A 19,878-nucleotide genomic window follows, 5' to 3' on the forward strand; every position below is an offset into this window, starting at 1 on the left:
ACCGCATTTGATGGTCTATAAAGGATGAGGGATTCTAGACTATAAAGATTTCTCTATCTGTGCCATGCAATCATGAGAAACTTTAACAAAATATCTGATTGTGCTTTCAATTTGTCTTGGGATGTTTTCATAGAAGGATTTATTATCTAGGCTAAGTCCATCACTTCATCTGATTTTTTTTTTCTTCTCCTTTTTGCAATGCAACGAGGTCTGTATTGATTTACTTATCTTGTTTGTTCATGCTTTATATGTCAGCTTTTCATAAACAAAAGGTGTTTTCATTTCATCAACAATAGCCGTGGGAGTGGGAGAAAAGGCGATCAGCAGACCTGTCTCTATAACAAAGTCAGCTGCATCAATAGACGACTTGTAGGTGCTGATGGATGGCATGTTTTTCTTTCATTTCAGTGATGAGGGTTTTCTTTCAATTACTGACCCTCCAATCATTCCTCCATCACGCATCATTGTGTTGCCGTGGCGATCCATCCCGCTCCCTCCTATTGGGCGGAACGAGTCTCGAATTGCGGATCGGAGACGGGATGACGCCGCGAGGCTATTGCCGCATCGCACACACCTCACACACCTGGTTTCACACCAGCATGGCCCATTTGCTCCCTCTTTAATCCCACTGTTTGTTCCCCGGACTAATCTCCCTCTTGCCGCTGATCACGATGTCTTGTTTGGGGTTCTCGGAAGCAAGAACCAGTTCTTTCTTACCTCATCGTAGATGGAGTTGATCATGTTTTCCAAAGGTCTCGTAATTTTTCGCAGGGTGGCAAATTCTGTGTGTACATAACCTTCTTTAGAAGCCAATGTGTCCCACTGTGGATACTGTTTATTTTGAGAGGCTTTCTCTCTCTAGATATTCTCAGCCTTGGAATGTATGCTCTACTGGCTAGACTAATTTTTTTAATTTATCGCTTGCTTTAATCCTTTGTGCTTCGCTGCTTTAGTTTCATCAGTGGTGGAGCTCCATTCTGTTACAGTGTAATAATTCTTCCTTGGAGTCGGGTCAGGCTTACACAGATAGACTCCTTGGCAATATGACATCAAAGATGATGTGTAACTTGACAATTTTGCAATAATCTTACTCCATAGTACAAAAAACCTTCTGAGAAAGCTGTGTTTCTTCAAGAAGGATGTCATTACTGACCATGCAGTCATTGCAGTAAAAAATTTTGGTTCTGTTGATAGTTACACAGACATTGCTTTTAATGGAGTATTTTGATACAGCCCTGCTGCTTTGTTTATTTGTAGACATAGCTTTACGCCAATTTTATGTTTTAAACCTTTGCTTTGAGTGTTGATTGGCTCAGAAAACATATAGCATTGCATACACTGTCCAATGTCCGTGGCACAGAAAGGGGTGTAACCTTTGTGTTTATTGAGCAGTGCATCGGCTACCTCTTTCTTACGCATCAAAGGTTGCTGAACTCAACCAGAGTTTCAAATCATGTGACTCCCACATTAAAAGAGATAAAAGGAAAGAAGGAGCTGATGATGATGATGATGAAAAAGGAGGAGAAAATGAACAGTCTTGGTGATCAAGATAAGAGGAAGAAAAGGTAGAGCTCTCTGGCAGTGTTTGAGCAGGCATTGACACCAGGACATAGGGTGAGATTTAAATGTCAATGTCTAGCATGTATACCAGTGATCGAGTGACTACTCTAGCAAAGTTCTTCCAAGAACAAAAAAAAAAGCCATCTGTTGTGGAAATACTTTTGTGTTTATAGGCCATCGAGAATGCAATTCCTTTTTCTTCTTCCTCTTCTTCTTCCTACAAGGCATTATTAAGACAGAGAAAACGAAACAGGGGAAAGGTTTTTAGAAGCGCAATTTTTCTCCCAGGGCATGGTGGGGGTGTTGCTGCGGAAAATGAAGTCAGAAAAAAAACAGAAAGGGACAAAGGTGGGTGATATTGAGGGGAGGAAATGACATAAGATGAGCGGCAAAGTGGCAGCTGATTGGCATTTAATGGAAGATCGAGCCCACGAAGGGAACGGCAAGCGGCGTGTAGACTGCATTATTTGCATGCACGCTCATGCAGTCGTATATATCTGTAGCTCAATGACATTTAGATACCTCTGCAGCTAAGATTGAGACCTGGGTGGCTGTATAACTTTCTCTTCTGTCGATGATGTCTCTGTTAATATCTGCAACCCAGTTTTCTCCTCTCCACCACCTACTTTTTTATTTGCCTCCAACTAATTTTAAAAGTGTGAAGGGGGGGGGGGGTATGAATGGACGTATAGAGAAGGCATTAGGGTTGTGCACCATTAAAAGCTCAGAGTTGCTTGTTTATCGCATTCACATATTTATAATATGCCAGTGCCACCAGTTTAAATGGCCAGGTGGACTTCAGTAAGTTTGATATACTCCATTCCATTATAGCCACAAAAAGATTACCGCACAAACCCTAATAGCAATTCAACCTTGCATAGCCTTTATCATATATAGCTATATCATATATTCCCAGGGGCAGCTGAAGAAATTCTGTAAAGAGGGGGGGGGGGGTGCAAAGAAGTTTATTTACCACTTCCAGGTTTCATCAGCTGACAACCAAAAAAACAAAAGGCATTATTGTAATACAGTCAGATGCAAAAAAAAAAAAAAGAACAAAAATTGTAGGTTGCGCATGCGCCCCCTTCCAATTTTTTCTTTTTATTTCTTTTATTTGATAAAAACAAAAAAAAAAAGAAAGGGGTGCATGCCAAGTGCACCCCCTCCTGGATCCGCCACTGTATTCCCGTGTATGGTATAAGATTATAGAAAAAAAAATTAAGCTGAGGAAAATATGAAAACTGTGTGGAATTAGTGAAGCATATAAACTACAAGACAGATGACTGTTTTCTGTACCACAGCTATGCAGATGAAAATGCCATGTGTAAAGGTAGCTGAATTGATCAGTGCCTTTTTGATAGCAACCACACTGCAGAAATATTGGTGTTAGAGTCAAACCACTGGTGTTAATCTAACACAGACCAGTGTCAATTCAGGACCACACGGAGAGGTGTAGAAAGTATATTATGATGATGTTGAAAAGTATACACCTTGAATTTTGTGGTGCAAATATGACAATAGCTGGTAATATTTTTGACATTATGCTGGTGTTGCGGCACTACATGGTGTTGAGTTGACGTTGCTGGTGTTAATTTCATTGATGTAACACCCACCCAGTCTGAATAGGAGACCACACCATCCAATGTTATTGTGGTGTAAATATATGTTCACATTTTTTTTTTTCAAAAATCAAGTACTTTACTGGAAGTTCTTGTTCATTCTGTTTAAGTTCAAAGTCAACATTAAGCAAGAAGAATAGGAACTAAATACCTATTAAAAGAAAAGTTTTATATTTTGAAGTGACACCCATGTGTGTTAATGTTACACCACAAATAAGCACCAGAAATTTAACGCCAGCTCGGTGTTTCATATTCAACACCCGACTTTTGGCAGTGCAGTGTCTCTAGAACAACAAGGCTTTGGTTATATTGTCATGTCTTCGTTATCATGAATGATAGTTATTTTTTAAGAGAAAAGAGATGCTCACACACTTTTTGTTAATTTGTTTCTCAATTTAAAAGACATTTATTAAAAAAAAAGAAGGTTGAGAGAGTAGTGCATTGTATCATCAGCAAGTTAAAATGTGTGCTGTTTTTATGCTTTTGTCAAACTTCTTCACTTGTACCAAATTTTCTATCTTCTGAATGTTTTCTCCAAAAAAAAAAAGATCCGCAATAATGCAGTTCTTTTTAGCTTCGCTGGGTAAACAAGTGAGATTCTAAAGGATAAAGGAAAATACTACTATCATTAAATGCAGACATGGTAGAAAAGAAGGAAGGGGGGCTGTCGATATGCTCGGAAGTAAATTAAAGCCGTCTTATCATTGCAAATTGCCAAATACAGGAAAAGTCTGTCATATAATCCATTACATCCTGCAGCCCATGGCAATGTCTAGTGCCGCAAAAGGTTTTTGATCCTAATTGTCGAGAACTAGCATCTAATTTAGTTGACAAATGAAGGCATCAACAGAGCCAGAGGGGCAAGAAAGCAAAATATGTAGAAAAAGTTTTTACTGCAACAAATGTGTTTTGATGTTTTTAAATTTGCTACCATGAATTCTTTAAGTCTCACCCCCAAACAGTTTCCATAGCCCTAATATGCTTTACGATAATGTCATTTTTGCATGACATCACTCTTTATGTTTGTCCTTATGAAGATGAAACTGTGGCATCCTAAAAACTGCTGCCCCATCTAAACTAGATCAAAGCTACTAGCAGGAAATTTGAAAATGAGGTCCAAATGGCTGTTAATGTTTACAGGTGAATATTAGTGGAAGAAACTTCATTATGAAGAGACAGTGTGGTGTCAATTAAGTTTGCCTCCTGAATGGCCGTGTGGAGTTTGTGTTGTATATTCTAGTTTTGTATCTTCTCTCATTCCAAGTCAGCCGTGAGACAACTTCAAATGTACAACTTGTACCTCTGTGTTTTGTCTTGAGTATTCTCTAAGTTAGCCTTCACTGTAAAAACATCGGCCTTAGATTTGATACCATGGGTGTTGAATTTAACATCAATCAAGTGTCAATAGAGGACCACACCTACAGGTGTAGAAAGTACATGTTGTGATGATGTTGAAAAGTGTTCACCTGGCATGTCGTGTTAATTTGATAATGTAGCTGGTGATATTTGGACACTGTACTGGTGTTAATTCAACAGTGACACTGCATAATGTTGATTTCATACTGCTGGAGTTAATGTCAATGGTATAACACCTGCCTAGTGTTAATATGAGACCACACCAACTGGTGTTACCATGGTGTAAGTGTTTTCACATCTTTTTCTTTTTAAAATCAAGTATTTTATCGGAAAGTTCTTGATCATCATGTTGAAGTTCAAAATCTACAGAAGAATAGAAAGTAAGTGTATATTAAGAAAAAAGCAATTTTATATCTTGAAATCACACCCGGAGGTGTTAGTCTAAAACCACAAATGAGCACCGGAAATTTAACACCAGCTCAGTGTTTCATATTTAACACCAGACTTTTTGCAGTGTTCTATTCCTTGAGGGTGCGGATGTTTTCGACAGATACCACTCCATCTTCTCTCTTTGTTGTGCAAACATAACGGAAACATTCATGGTTTCAGAAACAATAGAGACACTCCCTCATTGCATGTTGTTTCTTGTATATCATGATTGCTGTTCAAGAAGAAAAAAAAATCCTTCCAAGATGCAGTTGTCTTTTCCCAGAAAGTGAAGAAAATACAATAATTTGGTACACTTTCACTTAACAAATCTGTCAGGTTTTTTCTGAAAGTAATGCTCTGTGAATAGTAATATTATCACTCTCTAGATCCAAAGGTACATGTTGTAAATACTTGCCCTTTTTGTTTTTTTTTTTTTAGTGCAGTTTTTGAAGTGGGCAGTGTTGTAAGGGAAATAAGATAGGTCACTAGGAGTATGTGACATTGCTTCAGTAAAGATAATAACATTTTCATCTTCTTGTAAACCAAAATATTACGCAGCTTTTGAGTACCATTGTACAAAAAACAACTATCAGTGTACTGTCTCGACTTTCCATGTTTACGTTTTGTTGTTTTAGTTATTTGCCCTTTTCTGCACCAAATTCAGGAATACGTGCTTCCATTTTGCGAGCAGACACAGGTACACTCTCACACACATTGGGTGGGATTTCATTATTCAGTCATCAGGACGGCCTAAAATTTGATACAAGAGACATTTTCAGTGATTCCATGACCTGGCGAATATTTCGATTTTTGGATGCAGCTTTTGGACAGGCGGACAAATCTTCCTCTGTTCAGAACGCATTATTTCCTGTCAGTTATCTTGTTACTTTTCATCTCAAATTCTGTAGACCTCTTGATTTATTCTCTTGTCACTGGTGTGCAGGTGATTTAGCTTTCCTTCCCTCATTGACTTATGCAAAAATCTCTCCCACACTCTCTCTCTCTCTCTTTCCTTTCAACATTCTTTGAAGAATTGGAATATTCCATCATAAGAGCACAACAGAGTAGATGCTCATACAACATGGATATTATTGGAGTGATGGTTGGTTGTTTTTTCCCGAAATTATTTGAACAAGTAACTGGGGTATGAAAAAAAAAATGGGGCATGGAAGTTGAGTTTGTTAACATTTCTTATTCATCATCTTTATTTTTTTCTTCTGATTTCACAAGATCACTTATGAGCACTTCTTTTCTCTTTTTTGTTTCCTTTTCAAGTATTGTGGACTATTTCCAGCGTAAAAATGGCCGATAGTCTTATGTGCGTGTGTGTATTTCTCTTTCTCCTTATGTATTCTTTTAAGCATATGCATGTCTTTCAACAGTCTCTTGTTGCACATTTTAGATACGTGCATTATTATGCCCGAGCAAAATGTTATGGGTTGTATGACATTATCAGGGGGGTTACAGATAATTAAGGATTCAGCTCCAGTTAACACTGTACTCATCATTATAGAGGAAAACATGCCCATCTGTGGCTGGACTAATGGCGTAATGTCTGCCTCGCCATTCTAACCCCAAGCTGCCCGCAGCATCATACTAGACACGAGACTTGGGCACCTTAATGACAAAGCATCAGCTGGGAGGGTGTTACAACAACCCCCCTGTTAAGGAGTCAGCTGGGTTGATAACCCAATTCATGCTGGCTCTGTAATGGTTCTCTCTCTCCCCCCCCCCCCTCTCTCTCTCTCTTCTTTCTGTCTCCATTCACAGATGAGTTTGTGGAAACCTCAAAAGAGCAATACTTGGTGGAAACAGTAATGTAAATGGTGCATAATGCCTTTAACTTTATCATTACTGCTGGTGACGTATTTGTATGCCATCATGCAATTACTCATGTGATTTACAGATGGCTGATGCTTAAGAGGGTTAACGTACTGTGTACCTTAGCATGAATGTAATGCAAACTGGTTCATGATGGTTCAATGAAAGTTGTATGTGGTGATAGAATGAAACGATGTTTTTATATGTTATTTCTTTTGGGGTGGGGTTGGATTGGAGGGTACTGTGAGAACATCTGTCTTTAATTGCCTCAATGCATATCGCTTCTATCTCACTTCCAAACAGAAATCCCAATGCGTAATGATTGTGAATTTGTGCAAGCTATTAGAATCTATTAATCAAGTTTGCCTTTTACATCAATTGCCTTCGATGATCGTAGCATCATCACCTCTTTTGCTTGGCAAGTCAGCAGAATTCAAAGGTTGTATGAGTGTCTGGATAATCATCTAGAATGATTCATTCATGAGTAGATGCATTTTCAGCAAAGACTTGAATTATGTCAATTGTACCAGGCCTGCTTGACGTAATCAGGTTAGCTGTTCCACAAATCCATGACAGCTGTTTTTATCAGAAATGCGAGCTCAGTAAGAACTGAGTTCAAAATGAGTGATACATTAAGGCTCATTAGACTTTGAACTGAGATCTTCTCCTGAATGGAATTCATTGCACTGTGACATTTTGTTGTGATAAACATGAGAAGAAAATAACATGCAGACAGAATTATGTAATGATTCTTTTTAATTGCTAAAATTCAACAGCATCTTTAAGTACATGAATAACAAAGTATCTTTATCTTTAGTTCAGTGGCCTTATCAATGAACGTAAGTCAATTCTTTACTTGTAATCAATGCAAATCATATAAAGGCCTGAGGAAAAAGATACCGCCATTTGGTTTTGTCTTTAGCTGCAATGGTGAATTATCACGAGAGAAGCTATAACACAGTACTAAAATATCTTCAGTAGATTTAGATTTGGTAGATACAATGTTGATGAAATTCTGCATTGAATTTCCAAGAAAACTTGTACATAGGAACAACTCTTAACATGCTTTTTTATCTAAATTCTTAAATTTTCATGTTTACTTACAGTAGGAGAATATACTATAAAAGGGAAAATTTTTGTGGTGTGAACATTTTTGTCCATTTTGCACGACCAGAAACCAGTGCAAAAATAAAAACATGCAAATATTTTTTTTTATCATGCCATACTGTCCATTAAAGGATGTCTTTATTCTGCAGAATTAAAAACATGCAAAATTCATCTTACGCAGCTAAGGGGAAAAAATTATTCACACATTTCACTGCAGTGCATGTAATACATGCAGAACATAGAATGTTTTGCTTAAACTGGAGGAAAAGGAAACATGATGGCAGTTTGTTATTTGAAATGTACAGTAATCACACATTTAAATGAATTTATCAGAGATGCCATTATCACACAATTTTCCCACCAAATTGCACTGAAAATATCACAAATGGTTATATTTGTAGAAATGATTAGCCCTCAATCACTCATTGCTACATCGCCATCATTCCAAAATGGACTTCGGAACAAGGGATTCAGTTTCTTCTTTTTATATTCATTTCAGAAAGTACTTGGGTGAGGGAATGGATAAAACTTTGTCAGTCTGGCAACTAGCTGGTGCTATGCGGAGAATTTTCTCACATTGTGGCCATGTCTCAGCTACTATTTGCCCATGCTAACCATCTGCAAATGCAGGGGGAAATTGCCTGGCATTTTTTGCGGGATGCTGTTTTTAGCTGACAGGTGGTAAAAGGGGGTAAAAGGTGTGAAACCTCCCTCCCCACGCACCTCTGACAGGTCGGACATGGCACCTTGTCTCCGACATCAGCTCCTAATTTCCAAGAAATATGGTGAGCACGCACCACTTTGACAGTCTTGATTGTGTCACCTGCCTTGCTTCTCCCAGGGTCCTGTAACTTCATTGCTCTGTATGAACGTTATAGAGAAGCATGAAGGGAATCATGAAATTATCATTATTATTGTCGAGAGTTTCTGATAAAATGACTACGTCTTGACTTTTCCTGTTACGTAGTTTTTGGAATTTTGTTGGACAATGTCACCCTAACTCAGTTAAAATTAGTAAGTATGTGACCGCCCAACTCAAAACCCAGAAAAAGTTGCAGATTAGGATTCTCAGTAATGAACAAAAATATGCCATTTGGGTTGATTGACTCAAATTCAAAAGTTTGTCTCACATGGGAGAGTAATCTTTTTTCTACAAATTTGATGGCTTAAAAAGATGAAATTGCAATATTAGCAGTGATTCGGGACATCTGTTGTTTAAACTGGGAAATAGAATGTGTTTTCATTGATAATCCTGCACAGTATGCCTGAGTGATCCTACTCAAGTACATCCACTTTTCTCCCTTTTCTATGAAACTGCACCTCCTAACTCTCTCTTATTTCAAGCACTGTTTGAATGGGTGAGGATGGTCCAATTTTACCAAGTTATGTATCAGTTTAAAGATTCGAGCTTTATACTCTTTTTAAACTTTGTAGAGATGTGGAAATTCATTGTGGCCAACTTTGTGTATTTTTGAGGTGGGAGGTCACACATTTTTATTGTCATGTGATGCTGTGATTGGTACCTGCCAGTTCTAGTATGACCACCATCTAGGGGGAATTAACCAAATGTCAGTAAAAAAAAAACAAACAAAAGAAAAACAAAAGAAAAGTTTTGGAAATTTTGGTTATATGCATGGGCACGGTGGATTTGGTATGCTTCATATGCTATTCTAATTACAGAGGGGTAAAACATAAATTTACTTCCGATGATAAATGGCAAAGTAATTTATCAGTCACCTGATTGTCTAACACCCAACCCCCCCCCCCAAAAAAAAAACAATAATAAAAATAAAAAGAAGAATAAAGAGCGTAGTCTATGTAGGCACATATTTCACTTTCACAAATCAGGAATAGTCCATGCTGCCCAGTGAAGATATAAAGTGTTGATTTTCATTTTGTAAAGTAGTGAATATTTTTGAGGAATCAGTCATGTGTTACCTATGTAGTAGGAGAAAATCTATTGATGAAGACTCCAGGTGGTATTACTGTAAAAGCGAAAATTTTCACGCTACTGCACTGCATTTGCGCTACACCAAACCAACGTGAACATTAACCCATTGAAGACAAGTCCCAAGAAAACTCTGGCAGGTGTCTAAGGGAATTGCATGTTATAGCTAAATCAGCCCGTCCTCAACAGGTTAAAGCACATAATTAATTTGGCTGGTAATATGTCATGATATACAATGGTTTGTCACCTTTAAGAGGGAACTGGTGAGGTGTTTCAGTCAGCAACAGGTTTCTGTTAGCACCCTCCGGAATGCTCTGATAGTATCCTGTGAGGTTTGTTTCTTCTTCTTCGTCTTCTTCTTCTTTTAAGAACCAAGAATGAATGGCCATGTTTTCAGCTGTATGCTTGCGATTGATCTGTTATCTATGCTTTCTGTCAGACTTGGTATACTACTTGCAGAAAATGTTGTGAAAGATATACAAGTCTTACCGATGGAGGGCGAGTTTGCCAGACTTATGAAATCAGGACAGAGAATTTGATATGCAATGATTGTTTGTTTATTTGTTTTGGTGCATTAGGTGTGTTTTTTTTTTATTCTATTTTTTTTTTTTTTTTTTGGGGGGGGGGGGAGGTTGACTCCATGTGTGAATGCATGTTTGCTCCCAAAAGAGAAAGATAAATACATTTCATAGAGTCTCTGTAAGCCTCTCTCTCTCTGAAGTCAATTTTTTTTAAACTCCAGACATAGAGAGGGGGCATTTATTTGTGGAGTGGGGTTTGACGGTCTCGTGCAATCTGAAAGCACAGAGAGCAACATAATTTTTGTTACAAGGACCACTTGGATCGGTCCGCGGTGCATTCTGCAACCCCCTCGACATTTGCCGAATGTGTCTGAATCACGTTTTGTGGCCGCCAAAGAAGTTTTCTATGATCCCTTTTCTCCTCCATCTGCCTTTTTCTCACCCATCATCTCTCTTTTCTACAAAGTACGTGGGCACAATATTCTGTATGTGATGTTTGTGCCAGGCAGGGTTTAAAGCTCGTGTGTCCCTTTTGCAACCCTGATAATTAAGTTCCTTTCATAAGCTTGGTTATTGTAGACCTAGTTGATTCAGACCTTTCCTCAGAATAGTAAAACTGGAAAATACTTTATGATGGAGGGGAAAACAATGCTCAAGACTTCCAGGGAATATATCTGGACCCCAGAAAAATTCAACCTATTATTCTCGATATCAAAGTGGAGCATATTCTTAAGTGACAGTGGGTTATTTTTTTATTTGTTTTTATAAGATTTTGAGTTGTATCACCATAAGATTTCTTAAAGGGTGTTCGGAAACAATACTATTCAACCATGCAAAATTTTGTGATGTTTGGAAAAGGAACACATGACGTCTAAACTGCATTGCAACATGCTTCAGTAGAATTACTGCTGTCTTATATATATATCTTTTTTTCCTTAATGTAATGACAAATGTCAAGTAATTCTTGGCTGTACTTACATGCAGACTACAAATATTATGCGTACATTTCCACTGACAAATGGGTTGTTTGTAGTCCAGTGTTTAGGCATGCAGAAACGGCTTAGTAGTTGATGATCGTTGATATTTAATCATGAATATACATCTTGAGTGCCAGAAAAAGAAGTGGTCACTTTGATTTGGGGTTACCTTCTTCATCTTTATAGAGTCTAGAAGGGTGCATGATGTAGCCCTCTTGAAACTGGTGGGCCCTTATCTTATGTAGATATTAATTCACTGCAAACTCTTTACACCTTCACTTTATTTTGCCTACTTTCATCCCAGAGAATGTATGAATTGTTGAACCTATCTTGAATTATATTTTGTTGTTGTTTTATAGAAAGAAAAAAGAGAGAGAAAAATGGGGCCCTATACAAATAATTTGCCCCAGACAGCACTTAACATAAAACAGACATTATAAATCTTAGGAAAATATAAACAAGATTATTAAATATATATGTATTATATATGTATTATATATGTATCAAATATATATATGTATTATATTATTATATATTATATATTTATATATAATATTATATTATTATATAGTATTATATTAATATATAGTATCATATTATATTACTATATATTATATTATGAATTATATTAAGACGTTAAAGGAGGAGATGTCAAATGTGGTTTCAGGTATTACAGTTGTACCTGCTATGCCAGGATTCTGTGAGTTTCTATCACTTTGTCTCTCACACACCCACACACAAACAAAAACACACACCAGCATACACAGATGGTCTATCTTCTCTTTGTTCCAGCCCTCCTTTTCTTTTTCTCATCCACCAGCTCACCTGTCTGTCAGTTGTCCCATTTCTTTAATCATTCTCTTTGGCTCCTTCTTCAGGCATGATCCCTCTTTTCTTTTCATCCTTTCCTGAATCTTCCACCTCCTGTTCTTATATGCTCTCTTCTTTTTCTTTTACTGTATGCTCCCTTCTCTCTCCTATTTCTTCCTTCCCTTATCTTTCTCTTGTATGCTCCCATCCTTTTCTCTTATGTTACTTCCGTTCTCTTGATATACGCTCACTTATGTATATGCCCCTTCCATTCTGTTTCTCTCAATGCTCTCTTTCATCTCTTGCCTTTGTATGCTCCTTTTCTTCTCTTGCTTTTATATACACCCTTCTCTTTCTCTTATATGTTCCTTCCCTTCTATATCTCTTATATGCTCCCTTCCGTCTCACCTCATATATTCATTCCCTTTTCTATCTCTTGTATGTTCCTTCCCTTCCCATTCTTTTATATGCTCCCTTCATCTCACCTCATATATTCATCCCCTTCTCTATCTCTTGTATGTTCCTTCCCTTCTCTTTCTCTTATATGTTCCCTTCTATCTCACCTCATATATTCATCTCCTTCTCTATCTCTTGTATGTTCATTCCCTTCTCTTCTCTTATATGCTCCCTTCCATCTTACCTCATATATTCATCCCCTTCTCTATTTCTTGTATGTTCCTTCCCTTCTCTTTCTCTTATATGTTCCCTTCTATCTCACCTCATATATTCATCTCCTTCTCTATCTCTTGTATGTTCATTCCCTTCTCTTCTCTTATATGCTCCCTTCCATCTCACCTCATATATTCATCCCCTTCTCTATTTCTTGTATGTTCCTTCCCTTCTCTTTCTCTTATATGTTCCCTTCTATCTCACCTCATATATTCATCTCCTTCTCTATCTCTTGTATGTTCCTTCCCTTCTCTTTCTCTTATATGTTCCTTTCTATCTCACCTCATATATTCATCCCCTTCTCTATCTCTTGTATGTTCCTTCCCTTCTCTTTCTCTTATATATTCCCTTCTATCTCCTCTTATTATGTTCCTTCCCTTCTGTATCTCTGATGCTCCCTTCCATCTCTTTCTTTTGTATGCTCTTCCCTTCTCTTTCTGTTATGTTCCCTCTTCTCTTCTTCACACATACCTCCTTCTGTCTCTTTTTTTTTTCTGGATGTTCCCGAATCAACCCCTTTTTCTTCCTTCTGTCCATCTCTCTTAGGGACTGTTCCAGGTGTTATTATCACCTCACTATCCCTCCATCACCATTTGCCATTTCTGACCTTCACCATCATTTAAGTGAAGGCAGCCCCGTGGCCTAGACCTTTTCGCCTCCCATTTCCCTGATTTGGTTTGCTGGTGTTAGTCTGATTGGATATATTTGCAGGATTAGCGAATGTTCTTTTTGCCAAAGCACACTCGCGTGTGGTATTCATTTCCGCTGCAGCTAATCCTGCAAGCTTATTTGTAAGAACCTGGAGCAAGTAATTCCCAGGGAGGTAATCCAATTCTTTTTTATTCCATACTGCTCTGTAGACTTTTGCATTGCTGTATTACCCATCTCTATGTTTGTGGACTTTAGAAAATTTACAAGACTCTTCACTGTGATTATTTATTTGAATTGGTATTGTATTCAAAACACCGACAGTAGGGGGCTTAATTCCATCACTGACACGGTGATAAGGAAGGTGTATCTGCTGCATAAAGGCTTAATTTGCCTTGCCCATCACAAAATTTGCAATATTACCCCCACGTAGCATGTGCGTCGAGAACATTGAACTTTCATTTAAAAAGAAAATAAACCTAGCTTCTTTCTAAATAATTTGAACTGCTGTACTGCTTGATTTTCTATGTGTTTGCTTTGACAGGGTCATTTGTTTGTTGCTCATTTTATTGCCAAACTTTCAAATACCAAGATTGCTTTTTCTTTGATGTTTCAGCTTAGGCCAATATCATTAATTCTACAAGATATTTTCAGATCACATTTTCTGTAATTGACATTATGTACCCCTTTTTATTGGTCTTTTTGTGATATGAATAAGCTCCTTTTATTTCTTTTAGAGTTACAAGGAGTAGATATAAAAACAACATATTGAATGCATGCCTCCAGCTCTTGACAGAAACAGATCTTGTTTATGGCAAAGCATATAACTTTATTTTCTTAAAAAGCCTCTTTGATTGTCTCTTACACAGAAGAAATATTAAAAGAAAGACAAAATGCATGATATAACAGCCATCCATGCTTTATTCATCACCCAAAATTTGTTGGTTTATGACCTTTGACCCTCTTTGGATGACTGTCTCAACCGGTGCTCCTGATGCTGTTAAGGTATGCATAACATTTGAAACTTTTGTAGTCCCAGCATGCTGGCCAATATCACAGCTTCAGAGGTTGATCTTACACTTACACAAATAAGAAGCTACCCTGGAAATGCTAGCAACCTGTTAAAGTACTGTAAGGGGAACAAAATCCAGTGTCTCTTTTCCACTCTTCACATGAAATTTTGCTGGGAGGATATTTGTCATGAGGTGAGGTAATCCCGATGCTGTGAAATCGTATCCCCTAGACAACAGCTCCATTTGTCCTTGCCAACTGAGTAGTCATGACCTTGGCCCATCTAAGTTGACCTGATGGTTTCAGTGAGCCAAAGCTTGTTGTCAGGAAGCAAGGAAAGAAATAAAATATCCGTATTTTTTATGGGGGGAGGGATTTGAAGAATATTGCCTTTATGATGTTTCTCCACTTTGCTCCTCATAGAATAAGTGATAGAGCTCTCTCACTCTTCTTTTAGCAGCAAAAAAAAAAAAGTAGCAATACAAGTGTCATTTATAAACCATCCTTTTTCCATTCCGTTGTTATAGTGTGACATATATGCAAATCACTCTACTTGTGGTCAAGTGAAACCTTGAACATCTTTGTGTGTGTGTGTGTGTGTGTGTTTGTCTGTCTGTCTGTCTATGTACATGTCTGCGCCTGTATGTGTGTGTGTTTCAGAGGTATTTACATCAAGAATAAGGGATACGATGCATGATGTATGAATGAATTTTATAGATTACACTTGACAGATTCTTTGCTTCATTAAACTGTCAAGAACTCAATATTTTTGTAATGCAATATGTACATATGAATCACTTTCAGTCTATGATTTATCTGATTGTACATTTTTGACAGAAATGAATATGATAAAAGGGAAAGAACCCACCAACTTTCCTTTCTGCCTCAATGATAGATGAGGCAATGACAATCATCAAATTCATCACACCTATAGTATTCTGAATACAATTTATTGTTCTCTGTTTAGTCTTTTAAAGTTAGCTTATGATTACTAATAACCCCACACTTTATCTATTCTTTAAGAACAATAGTGTCAGTGACAATAACATTGTCATATGTGCATTTTGTAATAATTGTATGCAAGAAATCATGCTTGATGTTTTGTTATACTGTATGCTTCGGTTTGATGTGAGTAGTAATACTGAATTATCCCTTTCTGTGGCAGGGACTTTGGACAGTGTGTACTACACTATGCTCAAAGCATACAAAGGGTTGTATAAGCGTTATAAGACCACATTCTTCAATAGAGATAGATGAATCTAGTACTGTATGAGCAAAATAATAATTTCAGAAGATAATGTGAAAGGTTGAAGCTGAATGGAAATGTTACCCCAAAATCATTAAAATTAAAGTGTTATGGTATAGAGGCCCAAACCTTGCATGAGTTTCACCGAAGCATTCACTCTTCTACTGTTTTTAACGAAATCAGTTGATTCTACGATCTAACAGATTTCTTAAGTTTTCTAAGAGCGATTGTGTAAGTGCGAGTCCATTCACCTTCGGCTGAGTGTGGCATCATATATCCAAAATCTTTTGATCCCACGAAAGAGCAAACACTTATCATTGTTTCGTCAAAGGTCTTCTCACTCCATAGACATATCAATAAGCCTTGTAAATGGATTGCAGAGCAGTGTGGACCGAACCACAGAATATTCATGCATACGACAGACGGACCGTGGGAGAAAAACAAAATTTGAGCTGTTCCTGTCTGTTCTGAGCCTCATATGAAACACTTCTGACGGTTTTGCATTCCCCTCATCCCGCAGAAAATAGTCTCTCGTAAACAGCAGCCGTGAAGGTCACTCGCAGGCAGCTACCTCTAACGTGGGGGGAGACTTCTCTCATGTTTTTATTGGCCACGAGCCCCGCGAAGGACGTGACCAGATTTCGTGCCAATCCAACATCTTAGGCAACGCTTAAGCAAAAGGAAGAAGATGAAGAGGAATCGCAAGAAAGCAAAACTGAATGATACTTGACTTGTGTGTCTGTCTGTTAATGTGGAATTTTTCTCATCGGTCGTTCCCAACGAAGAAAGGCGATCTATTTTGAAAAATTTATTTTTCACCGCCGCTTCACTTCAACTCTGACATTCAAAGAGAAAATGAAAGAATCTCGTTTATAAATATTTTGTAACCACCTACAAGGGTATGCACGTAGGAGACTACCAAAGAGTTAATGCAGTAGACATTCATTTTGTCTTGTCAAAAATAGAATATTTAGACTTAAGTGTTTGTCATGCAACAGTGTCCATGGATGGCTGTTTATTAGTATTTTATCGTATGATGTTACTCGTCATTTATGATTTCCATTATTTGTTTCAGTGGTCCACTGAAACTGCTCATATGTAAATAGTTGACATGCATCAGGGGATCTTTTTCTGTGAAACTGAGAACTAGCTTAAAGTTTGGTATCCAAGATGTGCATGTGTGTGTGTTGTGTGTTTGTTTGTTGTTTTTTGTGTGCATGCACATTCCTTCGTGCGCCCAAGATAGACATTGCTCAGCATTCAGTTGAAAGTGTTTACATTGTTGTGTTTCTTCTCTTTACTTTGCTCTTTGCAGTGTAACCCAGGGCGGGGCACTAACATCTTCTACAACCTCCTCTACACCCCACCCACCAAGATCATGATGCTGACAGGGTGCAGCACGGTATCCACACCGGTAGCAGAGGCGGCGAGGATGTGGAACCTTGTTGTGGTGAGTTGCTGAACAAACCTACAGACAGACAGACAGACAGATAGACAGATATACAGACAGACAGATATACAAACAGACAGACAGACAGATATACAGACAGACAGACATATTGCAAACCAACACTGGTCACCTGTTAGACCATCTACCATAATTTGTGTCCAAAATATATTTGCATGTGATTGCCAAGACATACAGTCATACATACAAACATACATATATACACATACATACATACATACTTACATACATACAAACTTGCATACATTCATACATTCAGCATTTTAACACCTGTGTCTGCATGCACACATACAAATGTGCTCTAAAAACAATGTGACTACAAAAGAGGTGATAACCTATACATATCCAGGCACAGGTTTTAAAAGTTCCCCCCCCCCCTCAAAAAAAGAAAGAAGAAAAAGAAGAAGAATAGAAAATAATCATCTTTAAAAAGATGATAGTTTAAACAAAGTCATTGACTGTTGGTATAAAAAAAGGACAAAAGTGGAACAAGAAATAGAAAGTCTAATAGATATTCAGGCAGATGCAATGGTGAATAGTTTAGTCATTTTGTCTGCCTGTTTATTTCCCACAGAAGGACACGAGAGGAGAATGTGAATATGAGCAAAATATGAAATCAATGTTAACCAGACTGTACATCCACAGGGAAGGCAGTGGAGAAAGTCAATTTGTCTGAGAGCACATGGCTCCAACCACATTCACATCTCGTTGGACACAGTCTAAATCTCCCCGGCAGAATTTGGGGATGCCAAGCTAATTGAATTAGCTTAGGTATTGTTTCTTTTCCCTCTGATATTTAGTCCCAATATTGTCAAATAAATTACCGAGTGTAGACTCAAGAAATTACCACTCATATTCTTCCCAGCGTGAAGCCAGAATCAGCCAGAACTCCTAATCAGTGGAGATGTAGAGCCGATGGACAAAGAATGGTTAAGGCATGATAGTCATTTTCATTCAGTAAGTTTTAGGATTAACCCACTTCATCTCAAAACAGTCTTTTTTTTTTATCGTACAGTGTGTAGAGTGGAATTGTACCTCTCAAGGCTCTTTGCATTGTCTAGAGAGAAGATTTGAAAACAGAATTTTAAAAAATGAGTGGTCAGATTTCATTATAACAAGGGGATCCCACCGTAACCTTATTGAATACGCTCCACTGCTGGGCGCAGCAGGGGACGATGAAATCCAAACTCAAGGAAATAGAAAACTGGGTAATTACGCCGAGTAATGGGCCATAATGCGCCGTAATGATGTTGACGCAAGAAAAGTTTCTTTGTTTGTTCTCTTTATCTTTCCCTTTCTCTCTCTCTTTCTCTCTCTCTCTCTCTCTCATTTACTGTTGTTTTCTTTCTATGCAAGGGGGGGGGGTTGAAAATATCACATCTGTTTTGCGCAGATATTTGGCTTTGAGTGTGTTTTGTGTAATAGAAACAGCCATATCAATGAAGGTCTGTAGAGAGACGTTTCCAGGAAGTTTGTTTAAATTGCTTTTTTTCCTTCCTGTTGCAAGATCTCTGCTCTAATATATTTCTGGAACTTTTTATCTGATTGGACAGACATGACCTCTTTGGTACAGTCAGTTTGATTTTTTTGTTCCGCGATAAATGCCATTTAGTGCCTGCTTCTGCCTGTTGGGAGTAATTTGACCATCCGATAAATAATATCATCTTCTTGAGGGTAATCTGCCTTCTTCAATCTCAAAGATTATTGTAGATATCAGCCAGGCTTTTTTTTTTTTGTCTCTTTGCCTCCTTCACTGGGATTTTACCCTGCTCTTTATGAGGGTAATGAAGGTTGTTCCGTTCTCTTTTGTGCATAGGTCTAGGTATGTAGGTAAGGTCATTAATCCCTTTTGCAAATGTCACAAAATTTTGCGTGGTTGAAGATTAATGTCTCTTAATGTCGTCCATGAATTCATGCAGTAAGACACCTCAGAGTTTCTAGAGGATTAATGAAAAACTGACCCCATGTCACACGAGAATATGCTCCCCTTTTGTGCCAAGAACAACAGTTGAATTTTTTTTTATGGTCTGAATAAATTCACTGGAAATCCATACTGTAAAAATGGAAATTTTTGTGGTTTTGAAATTTGCGCGCAACGAGAAACTAGTTAAAATAAAAGCACGCAACTATTTTTGCTTGCTATTTGTTCCAGTAGTTGATGTCTTGATTCCGCCAAATCAAAAAACATGCGAAACTCTTCTTACCTGGGCAAGCGCAAAAATTTAGTAGCACGAAAATATCCAATTTTACAGCAGTAGTGTAACCCCCTGCCATCATGGAGAAGATTCCAGTTTTCTTATTTAAAAGGAAGGTCTGCAATACTTACTGCTGCCGTATAACAGCTTCTGAAAGGAATCTAGTTTTCAGGGCTACAAAAGGGACACACAAACCATCAGTCTACTCTGAAGACTTTGCAATGAGGGTAAATTGACTTGCAAAAGGGCACTATTGCCAGGATGGGATTCGGATCTCTTTACACATATGTGCATGGAAGCCTGTGGGTGTATCAGCATGGTCTTATTGACTCAGCCACAGCAACTCCCCTATCTTGTTGCAGTACACAGAATGACACACACTCACAATGTATGTTGATTTAGAAATTACAATAAATATGCATCCAGTGACTTAGCAGGGAGTAATGGAACATTTCAAGCATTTGTATACAAACAGTCCATAACAGTAACTTTA

At 37.8% G+C, this 19,878-nt stretch overlaps 1 protein-coding gene across 1 annotated transcript in view; it reads left to right on the plus strand.

Moving 5' to 3' along the window:
* LOC140240649 (gamma-aminobutyric acid type B receptor subunit 1-like) overlaps positions 1–19,878 on the plus strand; it is a 137,531-nt gene that overhangs the window by 21,587 nt on the left and 96,066 nt on the right. The window contains exon 2 of the mRNA XM_072320402.1: positions 17,038–17,172. Coding sequence (XP_072176503.1) covers positions 17,038–17,172 — 135 coding nt within the window. The remainder of the gene's footprint in view (positions 1–17,037; positions 17,173–19,878) is intronic.

The sequence above is a fragment of the Diadema setosum genome, chromosome 17 (genome assembly GCF_964275005.1).
Source record: "Diadema setosum chromosome 17, eeDiaSeto1, whole genome shotgun sequence".
NCBI lineage: Eukaryota > Metazoa > Echinodermata > Echinoidea > Diadematoida > Diadematidae > Diadema > Diadema setosum.